The sequence below is a fragment of the Drosophila willistoni genome, assembly GCF_018902025.1.
Source record: "Drosophila willistoni isolate 14030-0811.24 chromosome 2L unlocalized genomic scaffold, UCI_dwil_1.1 Seg168, whole genome shotgun sequence".
Lineage (NCBI taxonomy): Eukaryota > Metazoa > Arthropoda > Insecta > Diptera > Drosophilidae > Drosophila > Drosophila willistoni.
Genome location: NW_025814047.1, coordinates 8,358,794 through 8,378,903, shown reverse-complemented (window position 1 = coordinate 8,378,903; position 20,110 = coordinate 8,358,794). Strand labels below are relative to the sequence as shown.

Sequence of the window (20,110 nt, the reverse complement as noted above, 5' to 3'; positions counted from 1 at the left end):
ATTGTTCATGTTAATCAGAGATAGTCGTGCCTAATCAAATCTATATAATTTGCTAATAATCCGAAAATTAAAAAAAAAAAAAAGACCAGATATGGATATTAATTGTACTCCATAGAGTCAAAAATATTTTTCTTGTTTGTGTTAGTTTAATTTGATCAAATTGTTTTCTTTTATCACATGAGTTTAGGATGGTACGTATACGGCCGATTACTATATCTGGTGTACGACTTTAAGGAATATCAATTCTATAGCTACATTAGTTTGACCTTATTAGCTTCATTTTCAGATGCTAGCGGAGTCGTCGAGGCCAAAGCGAGAGTCTGCTTGGTGAGGAAACGTTCGTGCATTTCATTGGCCGTATGCTGAAATTCTCCGTCCGTATCGAATAGAGCTTTTGTGAAGTATTCTGTAAAAAGTCGTCCCATATATTGATCTTTGGTTGATGGCCACCATCCCTCTAGGAAGCCAATGTGTCCACCTCTTGCAGTGATTACAATGGCCACATGAGTACAATTGTTGGCCGCATTTATTGGGATAGCATCCAAGGGCTGAAAGGGATCATCGGCAGCACTTAGACACAGCAACGGCACCGAAATATTGTCCAGCTTGTTGTGTAAAGTGGCGTCTGAATAGTAATCATTGACATGAGCATATCCAAACTGCTTCGCCGTAAACAGTTCATCGAACTCCTTGATGGTACGGCAGCGCAGGATGCGTTGGATGTCGATGTCCGAATCGCGATATATATCGCGATAGATGTCCAAATGCTTGCGTAGAGTGCGGCACAAACTGCTAGCCAGATGGCGACCCAGCAGGCTATTGATAACTGGTTTCTCAATGCTGGCACTTCCCTTGTGCACATCCCAGGGAACCGAGATAATTTTGGCCGCTGAGAAAATGGAGCGAGCCTCGTCACTTTTGCGTGCCAAGTAGTTTCCCAGAATCAGGCCACCCATGGAGATACCAGTGGCTCCCAGTTTGCAATGAGAGGGCACGGTGCGTCTCACATGCTGAACTACTTCACACAAATCCTCACAATTGGCAGCACAGTAAAGGCGTGGAGTCTTCAGCTCAATTCCACCCAAACCTCGATTATTGAATACCACCACACGCATACCAGATTGCTGGGCGGCGAAGACGAGACATTTTATATATTCCGCCTGCGATTCTCCGGTCAGGCCGGGCAAAATTCTACGGAAAATTGGGATAGTTCTATTATTTGAAGCTAAATTTGAGTTTGAGTTGCGTGATTGATTACATTATACAGGGTGAATCCGGGGAGCAGCCTTCTTCCATCCAATCTAGGGCAACCTCACCGCCATCTTTCAAGGTCAAAATCTCGCGACGGTAGTTCACATGTGGCAGACTATTCGAGCGCAGCAGGCTCGCCATAACAGTCTGGGCACGGCTTTCTACACACCAGAATGTAGGCCAATATTTGTTTTCCAATGTGGGAACTTTGCGAATCAAATATTGCTTAAAGGGTCCATCCGAGCAAGCAATTATGGGACGCTTAAAACGAGTTTCAGATTTTTGTTCACAAAAATTTAAACAAAAATTTAACTGGCTTACCTTGACAACTTGGATGAGGTAATATACTACGTAAGCTACAACGGCTAGACCGACCACATGAAGCCGCGGCAAATTTGAAAGGTATGCATACATGTAATAGAACATGGCTGAGTCAGAACTTGTGTGAAGGCTCCGCACTGCAAATTTTGAACTTTGAACCCGTAAACGGGAACTGCAGCTGCAATAGAATACCAAAACAGAACAAAAAGAGGGGGGAACAGATGTTATTACGAAGACGAACAATTGGTAAATGAATACCAAGTGGGTGAACTGTAGACTATATCTTATCGCCACACGTTTGGGGTATAATGTATGCACATGGATTTTGATTGAGCGACCAACCACACACTCTCCCCTATCTATTGTCTCTCACTCACAGCAATTCTCCGGATAGTTGCGGCTGACGCTCAATTTGGATACAGAATCTAGACCCACCTTCAGTGGTTTCGATGCTTCCGACAGGCCCAATTTGGGCTGTTGGCTGCGATTTGGTCAGGCTCCAACGGTGGAACTGATGACGCCAGCTCCGAAGCCTAGAATCACATTTCCTTAGTGTTAACATGGCCCAGGTGAGTGGGCAATAAGATATATTATCTAAAAGCTAATGCTTATCACTAATGATAGTGATAGTGAGTATTGGACGTGCAGTAAATTTCGGGTGCGCCCTTCGTAAGTCCACTGCCAATTCAACACTTCTGAATAGCGTTCCACAATCTTTGTATGTATGTGTGCTGGCTGTGCTGCTCTTACCTTCGAAAATAAAAATTTTAAATAAAACAATTGTAACAAATTTTGACACTGTCTCAAATGGGAAAAAAATACAAGTGCTGAGTGGCCACACACAACTTGAACTAACCCAGTCGTACGCAAGGAACACTATTGATTTGGGTTCGGACTTCGCTCCGTCATCATTATAATCAGCACTGCGACATTACCTTCTCCCACACGCGTGTAAGAGCAACAAAATCAATAGTGGCAGCAGTATTAGCTATTCGAATTTGAGTGGGTGGTTCTGTAATTATCGTGCCAATTATATATATATATATAGACAGTACTTACCTTGGTGATATTTACTACATAAAAAAATTATTATGCCAATGGCTCCTGACTTGATGTCACGGAAAGTTCGGACTAGATTCTTGACGTTTGTAAGGGTTATGTAACTTAAGACAATACAAATCCAATTATATGCATTTTTAATCAAGAGGGGGAAGCAATTTAAACAGAAATCCAAGCGGAAAGTACAAAATAAATAAAAACAATTAGTGATGGATCGTCAAATTGAATTGCCCGCAAGAGGGCGCTTGCACCGATTAGCGATAGTACATCGACGCAGGCCAACAAGTGTTGTGCAATTTGAAAAGATCGACTGCTTTACAGCACTGCACAGCTGTTTTTCTGCAGCGGCGCTAGTGTGCGGAGTGTTGGCGTAAGAAACTGTTTTTGGGTCTCGGTTTTTCTATTTATTTTTTTTTTTGCATAAATGCAATTATTGTCTCGACACAATTAAATGTGGCTGGAAAATTAATACTCAACAACATCTCCTCTAAGCGCAGTGCAATGAAAATGAATACAAGACAGTGAGTGATAGTGAAATGACGTTGCGAATATCCGCAATAGCACAAAAAGAGTATTAAAATTGTGAAAATCGTATTAATAAAACATTGAAATTTAAAAAAATTCAAAAGGAAACCATGTGCTAAATATACAACTACGCTACAAAAATGGGTTCCCGAATTAAGTGAGTATGTTTGTTAACACCCTCATTCCCCAACGCGAGGGGGAGGAGCGGGAATGAGATTCGTGGGCGTTACGCTTGCCTGCACCCAGCCAGACGACTTTGCTGATAGAATGAAAAGTGATTAAAAAATTGTTATTGTTGTGATCTCTCCTTTTTTAAACACAGAAACGATGTGAAAAAACTCTTTGAGTTTTGGTGCGAAGTCAAACCAAATCGTGGCCTGGAGCGCGGCACTAACTCGAGGCACGGTGGTCCAACGCCACCTGCTGGAGTGATACTCGAAAGTTTCCCCGAAGGATTTCGCGATAAGGAGGTCCTCACCGGCATACCATCATTTGCATTTCCCTGCGATTTCGAAAGGTGAGTGAATTTCCGGTTAGAAGTCCATTGACTGAACGACTAGCAATGTTCATCATGATGATCAATGCAGTGAAGAAGGAGGTGAAGAAGAAGGGTGGGGATACAAACAAAGTCGTCGTCGTCGACGTCGCTTTCTGTCTCAATAGTGAATGGATGATTCATACAAAACACGAACGGACCACTTCACTTCACTTTAAGTTTTGTCCATGAATTGTATAACCTGTTGTTGTTGGCGTTGTTTGCTTGTATTGTTGTTTATTTTGTAGTTGTTTATATAGCCAAAAGTAATGTCTGGTATTACTTCATTAGCTTGTTGTATGAACGAGCATTTCCTGAATTGCCTCGCCGCCTGGAAGTGTATCAATTCTTTTTTGTTTTGTTTTGCTTTGTTTACTACGTCAAATGTTATTGTCTCTCTTTGCGCCCCTCTTCCATTTCGAATGTTGGTTTAGTCATGCCAAATTTATGTGACTTATCTGCCAGCTGTGAGTGGGTGGAAGAGGATTCTATTCCCTTCAATGTTATATACACTAACTCTATTTATCATCGAATAAACAATAACAACAGCAACAACAAAGACAAAGTCCAGATAAGCAATTCGAAAGTTAACACAATTTTTAGCTAATTAAAAATATTTTCTTTTAAACAAAAAAAAATTCCTCATAATAATGACAAACATTAGCACAAAAACAAAATTAAAAGAAAAGAAAAAGCTTTTTGAAACAGCCCCCCTAAGGCATTGCAAAGAACCGTTATCTGACATTCAAAGAACAGTATATCAAAATCTCACTCTCTCACTCAAAAAATGCAATGACGCACTACCCCCATAGGATTTCCAAAAGAGAGAGAAGCGCGATCTTCAAGAAAGCAATCTTTGGACTTGGAGCATATCCAGCTATGGATTTAAAATAGAATCCTCTCAGTAAATCCGCCCCTGGAAGAAATTTAAACTAGCAAAAAAAAAGAGATTAACTATTCTTCTTCCAACTAATACATATATGTATTCATGTTCAATCCTTTTCAATGGGATGGAATAAATACGGGTATCAGTGCATTACACTTTGATACCATTTAATAGTGAAATCAAATTTAATTAAAGGCCAGTTTCTTGACCACTTTTTTGACCAATGCTCCCGCATAATCTGCGTATTTTCATTTCCACTTTAATAAATGAAGGCACATCATAAATATAAATGAATGTGTGTGTATATCCAACACATGGACGGATTTAGAAAATATTTTTGGAGGGTGTCCGATCAATAAATCAAGATTTTGTTTGTTACTGATTTTCGCTGTTGGCACTTTGTTACTAGAGACAGATGGATATCTTGGGGGGGTACCGCGCCCCCTCATGAGCCACCCATGATCTATCTATCATCAACTAACACTGAGATTGCCTCTGACTCGCTTTGCTCTTTATGTAATTCCACTGAAGATTTATGGAAACAGAGCTTAAGCCAAGGTGAAGCTTATGAGAAATTAAATTGAATGCAAAACGTGCCCAGGTACTGTTGCTTTTGATTTTTGCTGGTCATTCATGTTGGATTTTGATTACAAAATTGTTTGCCTTTTTTGAATTCAAATTCATAATCATCAAAGCAAACGAATCGTCACACAAACGAAAAGCAAAAGCCACACAAAGCTAAAGGAAAGAGTAAATTAGCACGTAACTCAATACACTATTTTTCTAGAGATTCCTTTAGTTCAGGACCGAACCAAGAGGCCCCGAAAGACTGATAAAATATTATACACAATCCAATTTCAGGGTACCGGAAGTATATAGTATATTTTTTGATATGTGGCCTTGGTCAAATGATGGGGTAATGCGTCACAGGCACTTTAGAGGGTATAGAGAAATCTTGAAATGTGAGCAAATGCGTTATTCTATATGCCTTTAATCGGGTCAGATCTGTGGTTATGCGGTATGTGCACAATAAGGAAATTTTTAAGAAAAACTGACTGTTCCTCTTCGAATTTTATCGATTTGCTCTTCTCAGAAATATGAAGATATCGAAATGAATCAGTACTGCTTGCAGCAACTAACCGAAAAAGTCATTATACCCTTTATTAGAGTAACTTTACACTGATCTCCGTTAGCCAAATTTAATTAGACGAAAGTCGTTTTGCTGTTGGCATGGACAAGTCGCTGCTGTTTTAAGTCATTTCGTCTGTCTCTCTGAGTTAATTTGGGTTAAGAGGTAATCCAAACCCCAAAAGAAAAACCCATAAAGACAATGGCAATGACGACAAAGTGGTCTCTCCAGATTCATTATGCCCAGACAAGTGAGAGAGAAACTATGACTTAAACAATTTGACAACAAAGGTCAGCAAGTGATAATTTCGTAACTTATTATTTATTGTTTACTTTTAGCGATTCTGTACAATCTTATTCATTTGTTCATACCACCGGCGACTCAAAATGGCGATTTGGCTTCTGTCGACACGACCCAAAGACTAACACAGCAATGGTGCTGATCACCTATCTGCCGTGGCATGATACTTTCCTCAAGCTGCTGCCTGTTCTGGTGGAGCTGAAGAAAACCGATCCCGATGGCTTTCGTACCTTCCTGTCGGAAGCATATAATCGCGGTGTACCCGATTCGGGAGGTAGTCTAACTGTCTTCTATAACAGTGGCCAAAATGTAAGTTGATGACAAATTGATTTTGAATAATAACGACTTTGATATTCTCTACTTTTAGCATTTTATATTTGAGCGACCGTTGCAGTTCCAGTTGCCCAGTATACCACAGAATGTAAGCAGTCCTCCCTTTCTTTTGACCAAACAAAGTCTGACTTTCACATCTAATTTTTGATTCCAGCACAATTTAAATCTCTATTATAACTTTGTGGATCCCAAGGAAATGATAGGCGTATTTGCTGCCATGCTTGCTGAGCGTCGTATCATATTCACTTCCCGCCATTTGGATCGGCTGTCGTCGTGTATTCAAGCGGCCAATGCGTTTCTCTATCCCATGGTCTGGCAGCATATATTCATACCAGTGCTTCCGTGGGAGTTTAAGGACTATTTAGGAGCGCCCATGCCATATTTAATTGGAGTTCCGAAAGCTGTACTCGAAACTGTATCCAATGATGAGCTCGGCGAAGTTGTGATCTTGAACTGTGATACAAAAATATTCGAGAGTCCCTTTGATGATGTGCACGACTTGCCGGCGGAGATTGTCTCCCAGCTGAAGAAGAATCTAAGTCACACACAGGATCATATTGGAGATCGGGTATCGAAGATATTCCTGGGCGCTCTGGTGCAATTGATTGGCGGCTATCGGGATGCCGTCGAGTTCCACGACACCAGCAAGAGCTTTAATCACGACAAGTTTATCGAGTCTCGCCCGGGTCATTTGCGGCCATTTCTTGCCAAAATGATGGAACTGCAAATATTTGCACAATTCATTGACGATCGCCTCAAAATGCTTAACAGTGGCCTTGGATTCTCTGATGAGTTTGAGCTAGAAACGGTTCGCTATGCAGAAAAAATGAAAAAACGGGGCCGCAATTATGTTTTTCTCAAGAATGTCAAGGACAAGGTGAGCTAGCATGATAATAAATGTATATGATGAGGGATATGAGAACAGGAAATGGGAAACAGGACAAAGAAAAAACAGCAACTGCTTTTCTCTAACCAATCATAGACCAAGCAAACATGTTCTCCTCATTCCATATTCAATTTAAGCTTAACTTTTACTTTCAAAATTTGTTCCTTTCTTCTTTGGTTTGTTTTATTTTTTTTTCACCTGAGTGATTTTATATTATTTTATGATCTTCCTTATTTAATTTATTTCACAGTATGATATGGGAAAATGCAGAGTTTTGCGTGTATTTGCCAAGAACTATATTTAGATGACAAGACCCCTTAAAAAAAAACAAAAACAAAACCAATTCCACAAATAATATAAACCACCAAACAAATAGACAGTAACTTTCCACACAAGAATCATCTTAGTGGCCATGTTAGTGGATTCGATTATCACTTTAATTCCTTTATGCCAATTTATTTTTAACAACGTTGAAACCGCACTTTTAATTTAATTAATGTAACGGCAAGACTAAAACCCGTTTGTTTTTCGTATTCAATTGATTAATTTTTAATTATTAATATATATCTAATCAATCAGTTTCTTAATTCAAAGTACCAAATCTCTCCCAATCCCTATTCCTTTCAATGATAAAATCTCTTGTTGTCAGGGACTTGTATAAAAACTCTAATAATTACGGCTTTAAGTTTATTTTTTATTATATTGTGTTAGGGTCTAATCTCCTGATCTCCTGATTAGATTGTGTTAAGTTTTTACGTCAATCTAAATCAATTTATAAGAATATTATACACCCTGACAGGGCGTATAGTATATATGTATGATTAGTTCCCGTCTGTCTGTCATTTTTTTTGCAAAACTAGTCCTCTCAGTTCCTAAGTTTTTATTAGAATAAATAAATCGTATGGAAAAATATAAATACGACTGCAGTAAGGGTATACAAACTTCGGCACAACCAGATTAAAATATCATTTGTGATTGCATGTGATTTCACTCGAAATCAACATTTATCCTATGCATAATTACTTATCTATCTACTTAGATAGTTACCTAGATCTTTCTTCTTTCTGCTAACATAGATTAACAAATTGAATTCAGATTCGACTTTAATAGATGCATGCAACTAATTTTCCATTAATTGGATCTTATTAAATTTTAATTATTTCAAGAGTTAACTACATTTTATATTAATATACAGAGTCCCCAGATATAAGACATTTTCCTCGTGACTTCCAACGCTTCCATTAACTAACAACATCAATGACATTGACCACCATTTTTTTGGGCCATTTCCATTCAATTCTATGTACTGTATAACACAATCTCTCATGATCATCACAAATTGTAGGCCTCATTGCCCATTCATCGTAACGAAATTAGGCATTAGTATTTATAGTTGTTGTTTTCGGCCGCCAATCATTCATCCATATCTTAATAATTATCTATATATTTGTATGTATATGTATCTGCATAACTCTCATTTGCCATCACTTGTTTTTGACGTATTCCCCCCGTGGTATGTCTCTTTATATATTTCTTCCATATCTGCCTCTTGGATTACGATCAATTGTGTGCTTTATATATATATTGTTGCGCCTATTTACGCCTGCAGACTAATCCGGCTGTTAAATCTGCCGTTAAATCGGTGAGTGGTTGTCCAGTTAAAGTTCTTACATAACTGTGCATCTATATGTTGTGTGTGTGTGTGTGTGTGTGTGTGTGTATGAGTGTGTATTTCTTTGAGTAGTAAGCTTACTAACCACCTCCCGCCCTCTATGTGCACAGGTCAAGGAGAGTTCGCGGGGCATGAAGACTGCCTATAAGGGTTTCAAGTCTAAATTGAGAGAAAATAGCAATCAATTCGGTGGTGCGAACTTCCACTTTGGACTTGGCTCGCCACAGCATTCGGATCGACCGGACGGTAGCAGCAGCGGCATTGTCTACGGAAAAGCCTCGCATCATTCGGCCCCAAGCTCTCCGGTGACTAGTAAGCGATTGGACGGCATCAGTATAAGCAGCAATGGTCCAGGAAGTAGTACATCGTCTTCCACGTACCAACAGCAGACGGCAACGCGACGTGGTCCCATTCCTTTGGCAATGTCTAGCTCGAGTTCGCACATTCAGCCAAATGGCTATGCGTACGGCTCGCCGGCTCCTGCTCATTATGGTCATCATTTGGCTGCGTCTTCTGCTGTTAGCTCGGCAAGTTCGTTATGCTCGTCATCGGAAATGAATCTGTCACAAGAGCTCCAGAACCATCCGCTCTTCAAGACGCCGGCAGTGGATCGTAGCGTAAGTAGCCTGGTCAAAGCCTACGAGAGACGGCTGGAGCTGCTTCAGCCTCAGTGTTGCAGTGTCGCTAGCCGCCCGCTTAATTCGTAATGCGCTTATCTGTCGCTCATCTCGATGTAATGTTAACTTTGTGTTCTTTTCATGCTCTTTTTGTTCGTTTTGTATGTTGTCTCTGTCTGTGTTGTCCCTCTGTTTGTCCACCACCAACTGCATCATGTCACACACACACACACACACACACACACACGCACACACATCAACACTATGTCGCGTAATTCGCAATGCAGCTGAAGCCAAATGTAGAGCATAATGTTCGCCAGCAGCAGCCAAAAGGAGGAGCCCCACCAGCTCGTCCACCTCCGCCACAGCAACAGCAGACACTGCCCACATCCTACTACAACCATCCACATGTGGAGACCAAACCACCACCAACGCCGTCTCATCATCTGCGCCAGACACTGTCCACTGCTAACACAACTGAGTCAAGCTTTGATTCACCGCCCGATATGCAATCGCCGCCGATTCCACCGCGTCGTAGCCAATGCAGCTCCAATGCAGTGGCCACCACAGCAGCTGCTGTCAGCGCTGGGATTAGCCGTCTCGAACGCAATTGCTGGCACGATGATCTAGAGTCCAACCGAAGCGGGTCTATGCGTATTTCAAATGCGTCATCCTCTTCATCATCATCGTCGTCCTCTTGCTCCTCAGGCGCCTCATTTGTGACGGCGGCTTCGAGATTCTCGCAGTTGAATGTCTCCGATCCGCCCCCGATACCCACACCGCGAGCTAAGAGAGAGGTACAACATCATAGCATCACCAGAGGCCGCTAAGGTCCACATCTCCCTGGTTGCGGTCCCTATAATACTCCCCACAGCCTTTCATTAAATAATCATCATCTCACACTAACCATTATGTTTAGTAACTCATCTGCCTGCCCATACGTAGCTAATATCCTTAATGTTGTGCATTGTAAATCCTTGGCCACTAACTTACCTGCTTCTCACCGTTTCTTATTCCAACAGCAGCCGCAGCAGCAGCTACAGGATGATAGCGTTAATGATCTGATATCGCTGGACGATAGTAACAACACCAGTTTCGACTTGGAAGATTTCGATCCGCTCAATCAGAATGCCCGCCCCCTACCACAGATTGGCAATACGATCTTTGGTCGAAAGTCCAGTACTCTTCCCGTAGGAATAACACCTCCAACTGCGGTTGGCAGCAGCGTTAACAACCCGCTTTATCCTTATTTTGCTCCCAAACACATGGCAACAGTAGCGGCTGTCACGAGCCGATTGCCAGTTCCACCACCGGCACATATCCACATTCCCACACAGCGCAATACAATGCCCGTCAAGACGGATGATGACTTTGAGTTGTTACGTAAATACGGACTAGATCAATTCCCGCTTAACGGCTCGGAGCAGCAATTGACAACAGCTGGAAATGGAACGATATCGTCCGGCAAGGGCATGACCAACTGGACGACATTCGATTAAAGGTCGTGCTGCGTGGACGAGGATATTGGAAACTCAATACCAAAATAAGTGTGTGATTAGACGGTTAGCAACGATTTCAGTGTTGTAAATAGTTAGGAACGGCTAAGAAATTAACGATGTCACCAGTAGGACATCCAATTAACCCTTAAATGTTATCGTATAGTAGTGCTTCCATGCAAAAATCAATATTTTCTTTGACTCTTCAAAATCCCCAAATGCTAACTAGAGAACCTAAAAGACATATAAGCGAGAATTCGAATTAGCCTAACGAAAAACAAATCAAACACCATTAATAAACAAATAGCAAAATCATTTTGAACTTTTCTTTCCATTCTTAAGCGATAAATTTTGTTCACCATTATCGTTTATTTAAATTTAGCAAACTCATAAATTTTGTCACTATTTCTTCAAAATAAGGTATACAATTTTGGGAGTAGAAAATTCCATAGGCAATGCCAAAGCTCAGTAGAAAACGGGCGATGTAAAAAACTGCATCGCTTAGCCAAACGGCCAATTGCGGAGCGTGATCTACCAAATATGCCCCATTTGAGGCCAGCAGGTCATGAATTGTACTCTCACAGAACAAATTTAGAAGAAGGATTAGACGGACCCACACCTCTACTAAGATTAGTTCCACCACATACAAGATGAACACCATTTCCAGCAGCAGCAAGCCCATGCGTCCTGGCCCAGACGACTTCTTAACTACATTCCAGCTGGGACGTCTATGGCAAAGCAGCGTCGTCAGCGATACATTGACTAGTAGGGAAGCAAAATCTGGTGTCAATATAGTTGTCTTGCAGTTAAGGGCTGAGCTAAGGCTAAGTCCTGTCAAATGCATAAATGCACCAATTCCAATAATGGACAAATTCTCCAACTGGCTACGTTCCATATTTATAATGGGGACGTTCTAGCAATTTAGAAAAAATATATTTGTATATCTAGTATTGTAGAAACTAAAAAAGTATTTAGCCAAAAGGCAAAGGCATGGAAAACTCAAAGCCTACCAAAATTAGACTATTGGGTATAGTCGTAATTAGGGCATAGATTCGAAACACAGCCGCCATTTCACAACTAACGGAAAAGGGGGGATGACCCCCCATGGTGAAAAGCACAGCAACAGGTTTGCTTTTCGATAGGTTTCGATAAATGTGGCCGCCAGCCAACTGCTGTAATTTAAAAAAATGCATCGCAAAGACCACAATAAATTAATCAGCCTTAAAATAAAAATTTATTTCTATTATATACTTGTAACCAACTGATAACTCTTTCACAGTTGCGTGCTTTAATATATCCATTAATATGTGGGATTGGTCCAACTGTTTTGTGGTTGTAGAATTACTATAAATTCTTTGGCGTTTTGCCTGTTATTACTTATTCCTTAACTTGTTTGCAACTTAAGGTGAATCTAAAAGCTCAATTACAGAATCATCTTTAACATCTTGCTTACGCAATTTTGGTTTGGGCGAAAGGATAACATCTTTAGCTTCTTCTGAAAATAAAAGAAAATTATATTTTTTCTCGGTTAAAATAAAAATGCAGAATGAAAAATGATAAACAAGTAATACTAATCAACACAATCCCATTCAATGGCAAATAAAACAACATATGCCCATTTTTACAAAATATTTAATTTTTCATAATTCTCATAAACTTTTCTTGTTTTGTTTTTTGAATACAATACATATATATAAATATATCCACAGATATATGATATATATACTGTATTTTCATGCACATGTTGGTAAATACAATGTCAAAGTTGTCAGTAAACAAAATGCTTGTGGGTTTTAAATGATCTTTTGATCTTGTTTTTTGTGTGGGCAATTATTTTAGTTTGATTTCAATTCTTGGGCTTAAGTAAATACAACGATCAAGGATAATTCGATTTTTTGTTTTAGTTTTATTACTATTGTGGTGTATTCTCCATTAAAAAAATGTAAAACCGAGAGTGTTTTCCAGTAAAAGACATTAATAGTCGACCGAATGTCTTTGTTTTTGTTGCTAGCCTTTTTTTTTAAGCAAAATATTAAAAAGTTGGATGTGTCCATCCCATAAAGATAAGAAAGATAATTCCATAACTAGTTTTAACTTATTATATTAACTTAAAAAATCGAGATGCAGATGTGTAAATCAATCCTTCTCAAGGCTTCTCATTGTTGATAGGACATTTTGTTTGCGTGTTTAAGTCTTAAATATTAACATTTGATGTATGTGTTTAAGCTAGGGCTATTCTTGGTAAATTAATTAAATATATAATATACGTAAGTGTAAAATTATGATGATTTTAATTATAATCTTGTGGCTGGCTGGAGCAAGCTCAGGAAAGAGGACAACAGAACACGGGCGACAGAACAGTAAAAGTTGCAGTTTATTGCATTTTATCATCACAATACGGGTGAGTGGGGGTCGGATGGATGTGAGGGGGTTGACCACCAAGGACGATGACGACAACAACAACAACAACGGCAACAGCAAATCAATTAATGCACCGCACTTTCTCTGGGCAGAGAGTCTATCTAAGCCCTGCAAACACACAAAACAAATTTGGATTTACTGTTAATAGCCTCTGGGATAAGTTAGCAAGCCAAATGGGGAAGATGGGATAGAGGGCGGGGACTAGCTAACTGGTAAATTTCAATAAAATGCAAATCAGAATTATTTCGTGTGAATTCGAGGAGTGATTCTCTATGAACCTGTAACTGTGGCCGAAGACGAGGCTGCAGCTGCAGCCGCCACGGCAGCAGCCAGCGACTCCAGCAGACTGGCATTGGCATGAACTGCAGCTGCAGTGGGCGGCATCGGCTGTTCCAACCCAGTCGAGGACATTCGTTGATCTGGTTGTGGTTGTTGTTGTGCCTGCTGTTCGGGGTAATCTTCGGCAGCAAAAGGGGAAACACAAAAAATAGACAGAATAGAAAGATCAGACAACAAGGTAGGAAGAGAAAGAACAAAAATGCTCGAATTACTACAATTTTTTGCCTCTCAAAATACATACAAATAATAAAAAAGGATTTAAATATAAAAAAGCACCCATGAAGAACTTATCCAACTGAATAAAAGACAAATACATTTTAAACTATCCACACGAAGCACCTTAAGTTTATGTAAACATAGTATAATTATTAAGTCCGAAAAATTCCCGATATAAAACTGTAAAATATTCATATTTTAACAGTGGGACTCCTCTTCTAGACCCCTACAGACATTTCTATTTGATAATCCTGCAGAATTTCCAATTGCGTGTGGGGTTTCCTCAAACTCAACGTCTGCGTCTGAGATTGCTTGGGCAGAGCCTAGATTCTGTATAAATTGCGTTATCAAAGGCATCCAATTTTGAAAAGAAACAATGGCACAGGAAATAGACAATCCCAATAGAAACCGTGCCATGTAAAAAATGAGATAGATCACTTGCTGACCGGAAACATCGGATGCAATAATTCCAATGGTTAAGCTTTCGATAATTAGTCTCACTAAAATGAGCAGCCGTATCCACACTTGTACCAGCAAAATATCTACCAGATACAAAATGACCACCGATTCTACCAGCAGCAAAGCCAAACGCCGGAATGACAACGACGAGACCATCATATTCCCACTCGTTGGTCGCCACTGAACAAGCAGAGCCAGCAGTGCAATATTAACTAGAAGGGTGCCGATATCTGGTGACAATATGAAAGCATTGGAATGGAGGACTGAGATGACACTCAAACCACTTAAACGGACAAAAGTTCCAATAGCAACAATACACAGATTCTCAAATTGAACACGCTTCATCATTTAAATTTAGCTTAATTCAGTAATTTCGAAAGAAAGAAATTTTTAATAATTACTGTGAAACAATATTGTTGTAGTAAAAGAAAATAAACACACACGAAAATTATGACAAGTAACAAATGGGAATCTCGATGAGGCTTGTCTAAATATCAATTCTAGTCGAGTGATTAGGCTATTCGCTTCTCTCCAAATGATCTTAGGCTAGCTAACAAACTCAAGTCTCTCTTGTGTCTAGTAGATAAGTTTTCTGAACCGATTTGACTTATTATAACTAAATAAAAACCAGTAAAAGTCTTAAAATAAGTCTAAAAGATTGTGGTTAAAATCCATGAACATGGCGACAAATTAAAATCATTTTAAAATCAGAATTCTGTGTCCTGTCCTTCGACCATATAATAAATGGCTAAAGAAAGTGTAAATGGAATGTGAAATGTAACAAAATCAGACGGCTATTGCGGCATAACTAGTTATATTATGTCTTTAAACAATCAATGCAGAGTCTTTTTTACATTAAACTTTGTTATATCTAGAACATTCCAAACGAACTGCAACAGGACCTAACTATTGATATCTTTTTTTCGAACGTCATTCTATATTAATTTACACCTTCTTTTCTTTATTATTAGTATTTTTTGTTTGATAATATAAAATATTTTCTTGAAATGAGACTGTTTTATACGGGAGTAAAAGCGTGAGTGTGTGTGGTCTTTACAATCTATAACCTTAACATATATATTCCTATATAGGTGTTATATATAAATTTATATATAATTATTTGTATTTTTTGCTATACAGGAGCTATGATTGGGGATTTGGGGGATTTTCTTGCTCTTTCTTATTGCAAATATGTATCCAACGTACCAGTTTCTTGCGGCGTGTAGGCACGTTGGCCACCGCCGCTGCCACCATTACCATTCGCTGATGAGCTGGCAGCGGCTAGTTTAGCAGGCGGACGACGCTTGGCAAGCGGCATATCGTCATCTGAATCACTCAGTGTTAGATCGACCTGGTTAAACACGCAGACAAAACAAATGATTCGTTAAAAACATTCATATATTGGATTCAATTTCGTTGACTTACCGTTTCACTGTTGGATGTCGATGTGGGCTGATCATCGGGCGCCGGTGATAGATCTCTTTTTACAGGATGTGCATCGTCGGCAATCATTTCTAAAGTAAAAAAGGTTTTGATCAACTGATGATCTAAGCATGCGCAACCACAGCCATTTCACTTACCTATATCATCGGAAATAACCTCAACCTTTTGCAGGGGTTTCGATGGTGTATCCAGAATCTGTGCCTCACTGCGTAATCCTGGTGTGCTCCACGAGCCGTCTTGATGCAATTGAATTTCTGTGTCATCGCTTTTCAGCAGTGACGATCCTAATACCTCTTGAAAATAGCTGCAAGTTAAAATAGGAAACATTTTTATTAATTCTATAATTTTTGGTAATTCGTTTAATACACAAGCTAAACTTAATATGGACAACTTTAGCGTAGCGCGCTTTACAATCGTAAGAAATATTATATGCTTAGAATAGACATTCTGGTTGGGATGAAGATTTAATGATGAGTCTTTCATTTCATCAAAGAGATATCAGTTTAAAACTCCTGTGACGGACGTTGGGAGTACAAATTATCCTATGGTTTTGCAATTCTTCTGTGAAATTGCAGTCTATCGAAAAATCGACATAACAAAGCAAAGAGGAATATTTAATCTAGTTCGATGGAAGAATATGTTTAAATTTACGCTTTTATATGAAAAAAACATTCCTTCCTTGCTTTAAATTATCAGTATTCTCTAAAATCTCTCCAAGGGTTAAAAAGAGAACTATGTCATTGTAGACTGATTACTTTAGTCAAATTTCAACATTTAAATGAATGCAAAGAAAAGGTTTCCAGTTAAAATGTCTAATAATAACGTTATCAATAGCGTCATTCTCCTTAGGATCTCGACAAACATGACAATTTTAGACAGTAACCATCTTTGGTAACCATCTAAAAAAAATATTTCTAGTTGAGTTTGACAAAAATTTGACGTTTGTGTCACTTTAGTTTTGCCAATTATAAATGAATTACAGAAAAACTATATATCCTATACATAATTTGATGGATGAGTAAATACACTATCCTTTCAAAACTAATATAATACGTAGCTTTAGCATCTTTAGAACTTTGACTTTGGTTTAAACTTTCCCGCATATGTATTCTATTTTAGAGTTCTGTTATTCCGTTCTGCCTTTTGATATCAACAAGAATTAAATTTATTTTCCTATAATAATCACATACATTTAAATGATCAATGATCAAATTTTCGATCTTAGCTACATTTTTGTTGCTAATTCGTTTATAGAACAGATATTATCAAATTGTTCAATTCGGATACCATCGGTAGCGGTTAAAATATGATAATTCGTAGAGTCTGTCTGTGCTACGCTATCTATGCTATTGTCTATGCTGACCAAAATATCATTATCATGTATACATTTGTATGCAATTTTCCAGGTGCAATCCTCTGGTTGATCTTGGGATCTAGCCTGTAATTAGCTATGAAGAAGGCATGACTTCCCTTTCTAAAAATCTCTGACCCCTATCAAGGATAGATCTTGGGCATTGTATTTAAATCAATGATAGACACGCATATCGAGTGGTTACTTTACAGTAAACATTAACATTTAAAACACAGTCGAACTGACATTACCAAAGACGGCTTAGCCCTAGTGTCCAAATTATTTTTACTAAATATATATTTAGTTGTGTCTTGGCTACACTCACCCATCTATAACCAGATTGTCGTAGATAGCCGATTTATCGCACACTGGGCAGTTCCAGGTTGGCTTGCGTTCATTCATCTGCAGGTAGAGACTGGCGTCAAAGCACTGCAAGTGCGAACAAGTGGAGGCGCGACATGGGAGGAGCATCTTCATCTTGCCCAATGGACAATTGAGAGATACTTTCAGCATGGTAGTGGCTATTTCGCAGTCAGCATCTTCGGTAAGCTTCTCTTTAACTGCAGGATAGGAAAATATAAATGATTAAATTGAGTTAGTAGTATTTAATTACCATAACTTACTCAGCCCTCGTGTGTAGTCTGCTGGTTTAACACCCTTGGTCTTCATGCGTTGTAGGAGCTGGGCAGATGTGAGCTTCTTTACCAGGTACACAGCCAAACAGTAGCTGCGCGTATAGTCTGGACACCATTGCACCATGATGGTGTTTGTGACTGTGGGTGACAGTTTCACATTTGATGTTACGTTCACAGGACGAGGTGGACGCTTGGGCTCTACATTGGGGCGATTTGTCGGAATCACATTCTGCAAGAGGTATTGGAAAAGGATAAGTCATTATCCATATTCAATGCACATAGAGAGTGGTGTACACATACAGGCAACTGACACAGTTTATTATTAACTTTAACATTAACTTGTGGCGGAAAACAGTCTTCCTGATCGCACGATGTCTCCACCAGGCAGAACCTTAGTTGTACTTGAATGGCATGCTCAACTTTGGAACTGTTTCGTATATCCCGATTGGTAGCTATCTCCGTGGCTTGTTGCGGAGTTAGTGTGAAGTAAAAGGGGACTTCCTGGACTCGCTGTGTGTTTCGCGGCACTAAAGTCGATGGCTTTATTAGAGTTCCGAGTACATCGTAGAAAGCTAACTTTTTCAGTCGCACATCCGGATGGATGGGTAGTTGGGCATTAATGTTGTGTGCATGGAGGAATGGCAGCACATTGGCAGGATTCGCATTGCCAGCCACCGACATTTGGGCACCCGGCACAGGTACCTGGGCTTGTGCTCCGCCAACAAGACCAGCTGGATTAGGCTGCACAGACGGCGGCAGCTGCATATGAGAGTACATTCTGGTTGGATCGATGTACTGCAGGGCTGCGCTTTGTTCTTGCACGGACTGGGCGTAGACCTCCTGAACTTTGGGGGCTAATAAATCTAAATTGGTACGCAGGAACGAAAGGATGCGGCCTTGTAAATCGGTTTTTCGTCCAGCGAAGGAAATGTTTAGAAACGACAGGATCTTTTGCAGCTCGACGACGCGGAGCATCTGCACCATTTGCTCACATTCCTGCAGGAGTATCAAGAATCAGAAAGAAACAATATGCATCATTTATATGTTTGCCAAAAAGCGGGACATCCAAGCCAAATACGCTACACACACACACATATATATATATATTTATGTGGCGTAAATGTATGCGTAGGTCACATTTATATGTATGTATGTATATAGATGTGTATGTATGTATATGAAGGAAAGTGCGTCCGGCTTGTAAATTTTTACAATGTAGCCCACAGACTTCTTTTGCAGCAAAACCAACATTCAATTCAATTTCACCCGTCACACTTACATTTGTAATACTATTTTATCATTAAACTAAACGACTTTGCCTCGTTTATATCCATTTATGTACCTTGCAACAATGGCAATGGCGTTCACGATCCACGAAAATGACTGCAGTTAACACCGAATTTTTTTCTAGTAGCCAACATTAACAACTAAGATTCTAGCTAATAGTTAAAGGCAACTTGTTTGTTTGTTAACTTGCCGTCGTTCTTACAACAAATAATTCTACGGATATATTTTAAATCACACACACGAATTATTTGTCGGTCTGAGGAAATATGGCGGATGGCGGCAGTGTTGTGCGACGCCAAGAAAACAATGTAAGTGTTGGTGTATGTACAGCGGCGTCAGCTATTTAGATGGCGCCACTGGATATTGACGGCATATGCCTTATCATTTAATTTACATTCACAAGAAATTATTATTTTGAAATAAATCATTAATATCTAGACCTCATTCGTACCTTATATTTGCCTGCATCAAAGGTATTTGGCGCCGATGTGTTCGGTGGATTGGTTGCCGCAGCGTTTTCAGCCGCCTGGGTACGAGTTTGAGAACGAGTCTTACGCATTCTTAAGTCTTGCGATTAACGCAGCGATTGTAACTCTAAAGCAAATAATATTGCCACACTCATAACACATAAATTGTTCACAAATTTGTATCATTCAACATTAAATAAAACCGCATAAAAAAACACTGTGCTGGGCAAATGTTTACTATTGCTGCACTGAAATCGGTATTGGAAAATTTACCAATGTGGTAAAAAAAACGCTATTTACCAGTTTTGGAAAACATAATATTAGCGCTGCCAACAAATTTGAAAGGCTGAGTAAGATGTGCTAAGGTCCGAGCCGGAAGTCCTTAGGGCTGAGTCATTTGTCTGGGCGGGCACCTTTAAAAAAAAAAATTCACTCTGGATAAATAAACTTCCATAATGAATGAAATATTGTTTTTGTTGCCA

General features: G+C 39.4%; 3 protein-coding genes across 14 annotated transcripts; 1 reads left to right on the top strand and 2 right to left on the bottom strand.

The window, feature by feature from the left end:
* Positions 1-90: 90 nt before the first annotated feature.
* Positions 91-2,819, bottom strand: LOC6652422 (protein ABHD1). 4 transcript variants are annotated; one of them, XM_023181253.2, is made up of 6 exons: positions 2,632-2,819; positions 2,429-2,560; positions 1,950-2,322; positions 1,573-1,750; positions 1,259-1,512; positions 91-1,191 (listed from the first exon to the last, which is right to left on the bottom strand). In XM_023181253.2, the coding sequence occupies exons 3-6, from the start codon at positions 2,132-2,134 to the stop codon at positions 252-254; spliced, it is 1,557 nt and encodes a 518-aa protein (XP_023037021.1). In that variant the 5' UTR covers positions 2,135-2,322; positions 2,429-2,560; positions 2,632-2,819; the 3' UTR covers positions 91-251. The 4 variants fall into 4 exon arrangements, with proteins under 4 accessions (XP_023037021.1, XP_046865805.1, XP_046865806.1 ...); XM_047009849.1 differs by lacking the exon at positions 1,950-2,322; XM_047009850.1 differs by lacking the exons at positions 1,950-2,322; positions 2,429-2,560; positions 2,632-2,819 and adding an exon at positions 2,323-2,380.
* Positions 2,820-2,964: 145 nt separating this feature from the next.
* LOC6652423 (DENN domain-containing protein 1A) lies at positions 2,965-11,325 on the top strand. Of its 6 annotated transcripts, none has more exons than XM_002074777.4 (9): positions 2,966-3,313; positions 3,479-3,673; positions 6,045-6,315; positions 6,374-6,427; positions 6,494-7,216; positions 8,835-8,867; positions 9,008-9,514; positions 9,802-10,311; positions 10,540-11,325. In XM_002074777.4, exons 1-9 carry the CDS (start codon positions 3,297-3,299, stop codon positions 11,011-11,013), a joined length of 2,784 nt encoding a protein of 927 aa, XP_002074813.2. In that variant the 5' UTR covers positions 2,966-3,296; the 3' UTR covers positions 11,014-11,325. The 6 variants fall into 6 exon arrangements, with proteins under 6 accessions (XP_023036798.1, XP_002074813.2, XP_023036793.1 ...); XM_023181025.2 differs by having other exon boundaries at positions 10,537-11,325; XM_023181027.2 differs by lacking the exon at positions 8,835-8,867.
* Positions 11,326-12,221: 896 nt separating this feature from the next.
* LOC6652424 (E3 SUMO-protein ligase PIAS3) lies at positions 12,222-19,882 on the bottom strand. 4 transcript variants are annotated; one of them, XM_023181034.2, is made up of 9 exons: positions 19,613-19,882; positions 18,175-18,870; positions 17,863-18,103; positions 17,565-17,799; positions 16,026-16,192; positions 15,871-15,959; positions 15,652-15,796; positions 13,710-13,889; positions 12,897-13,539 (listed from the first exon to the last, which is right to left on the bottom strand). In XM_023181034.2, the coding sequence occupies exons 1-9, from the start codon at positions 19,718-19,720 to the stop codon at positions 13,529-13,531; spliced, it is 1,872 nt and encodes a 623-aa protein (XP_023036802.1). In that variant the 5' UTR covers positions 19,721-19,882; the 3' UTR covers positions 12,897-13,528. The 4 variants fall into 4 exon arrangements, with proteins under 4 accessions (XP_002074814.3, XP_023036803.1, XP_023036802.1 ...); XM_002074778.4 differs by lacking the exons at positions 12,897-13,539; positions 13,710-13,889 and adding an exon at positions 12,222-12,505 and having other exon boundaries at positions 19,613-19,881; XM_023181035.2 differs by lacking the exons at positions 12,897-13,539; positions 13,710-13,889 and adding an exon at positions 12,222-12,502 and having other exon boundaries at positions 19,613-19,881.
* Positions 19,883-20,110: the final 228 nt, after the last annotated feature.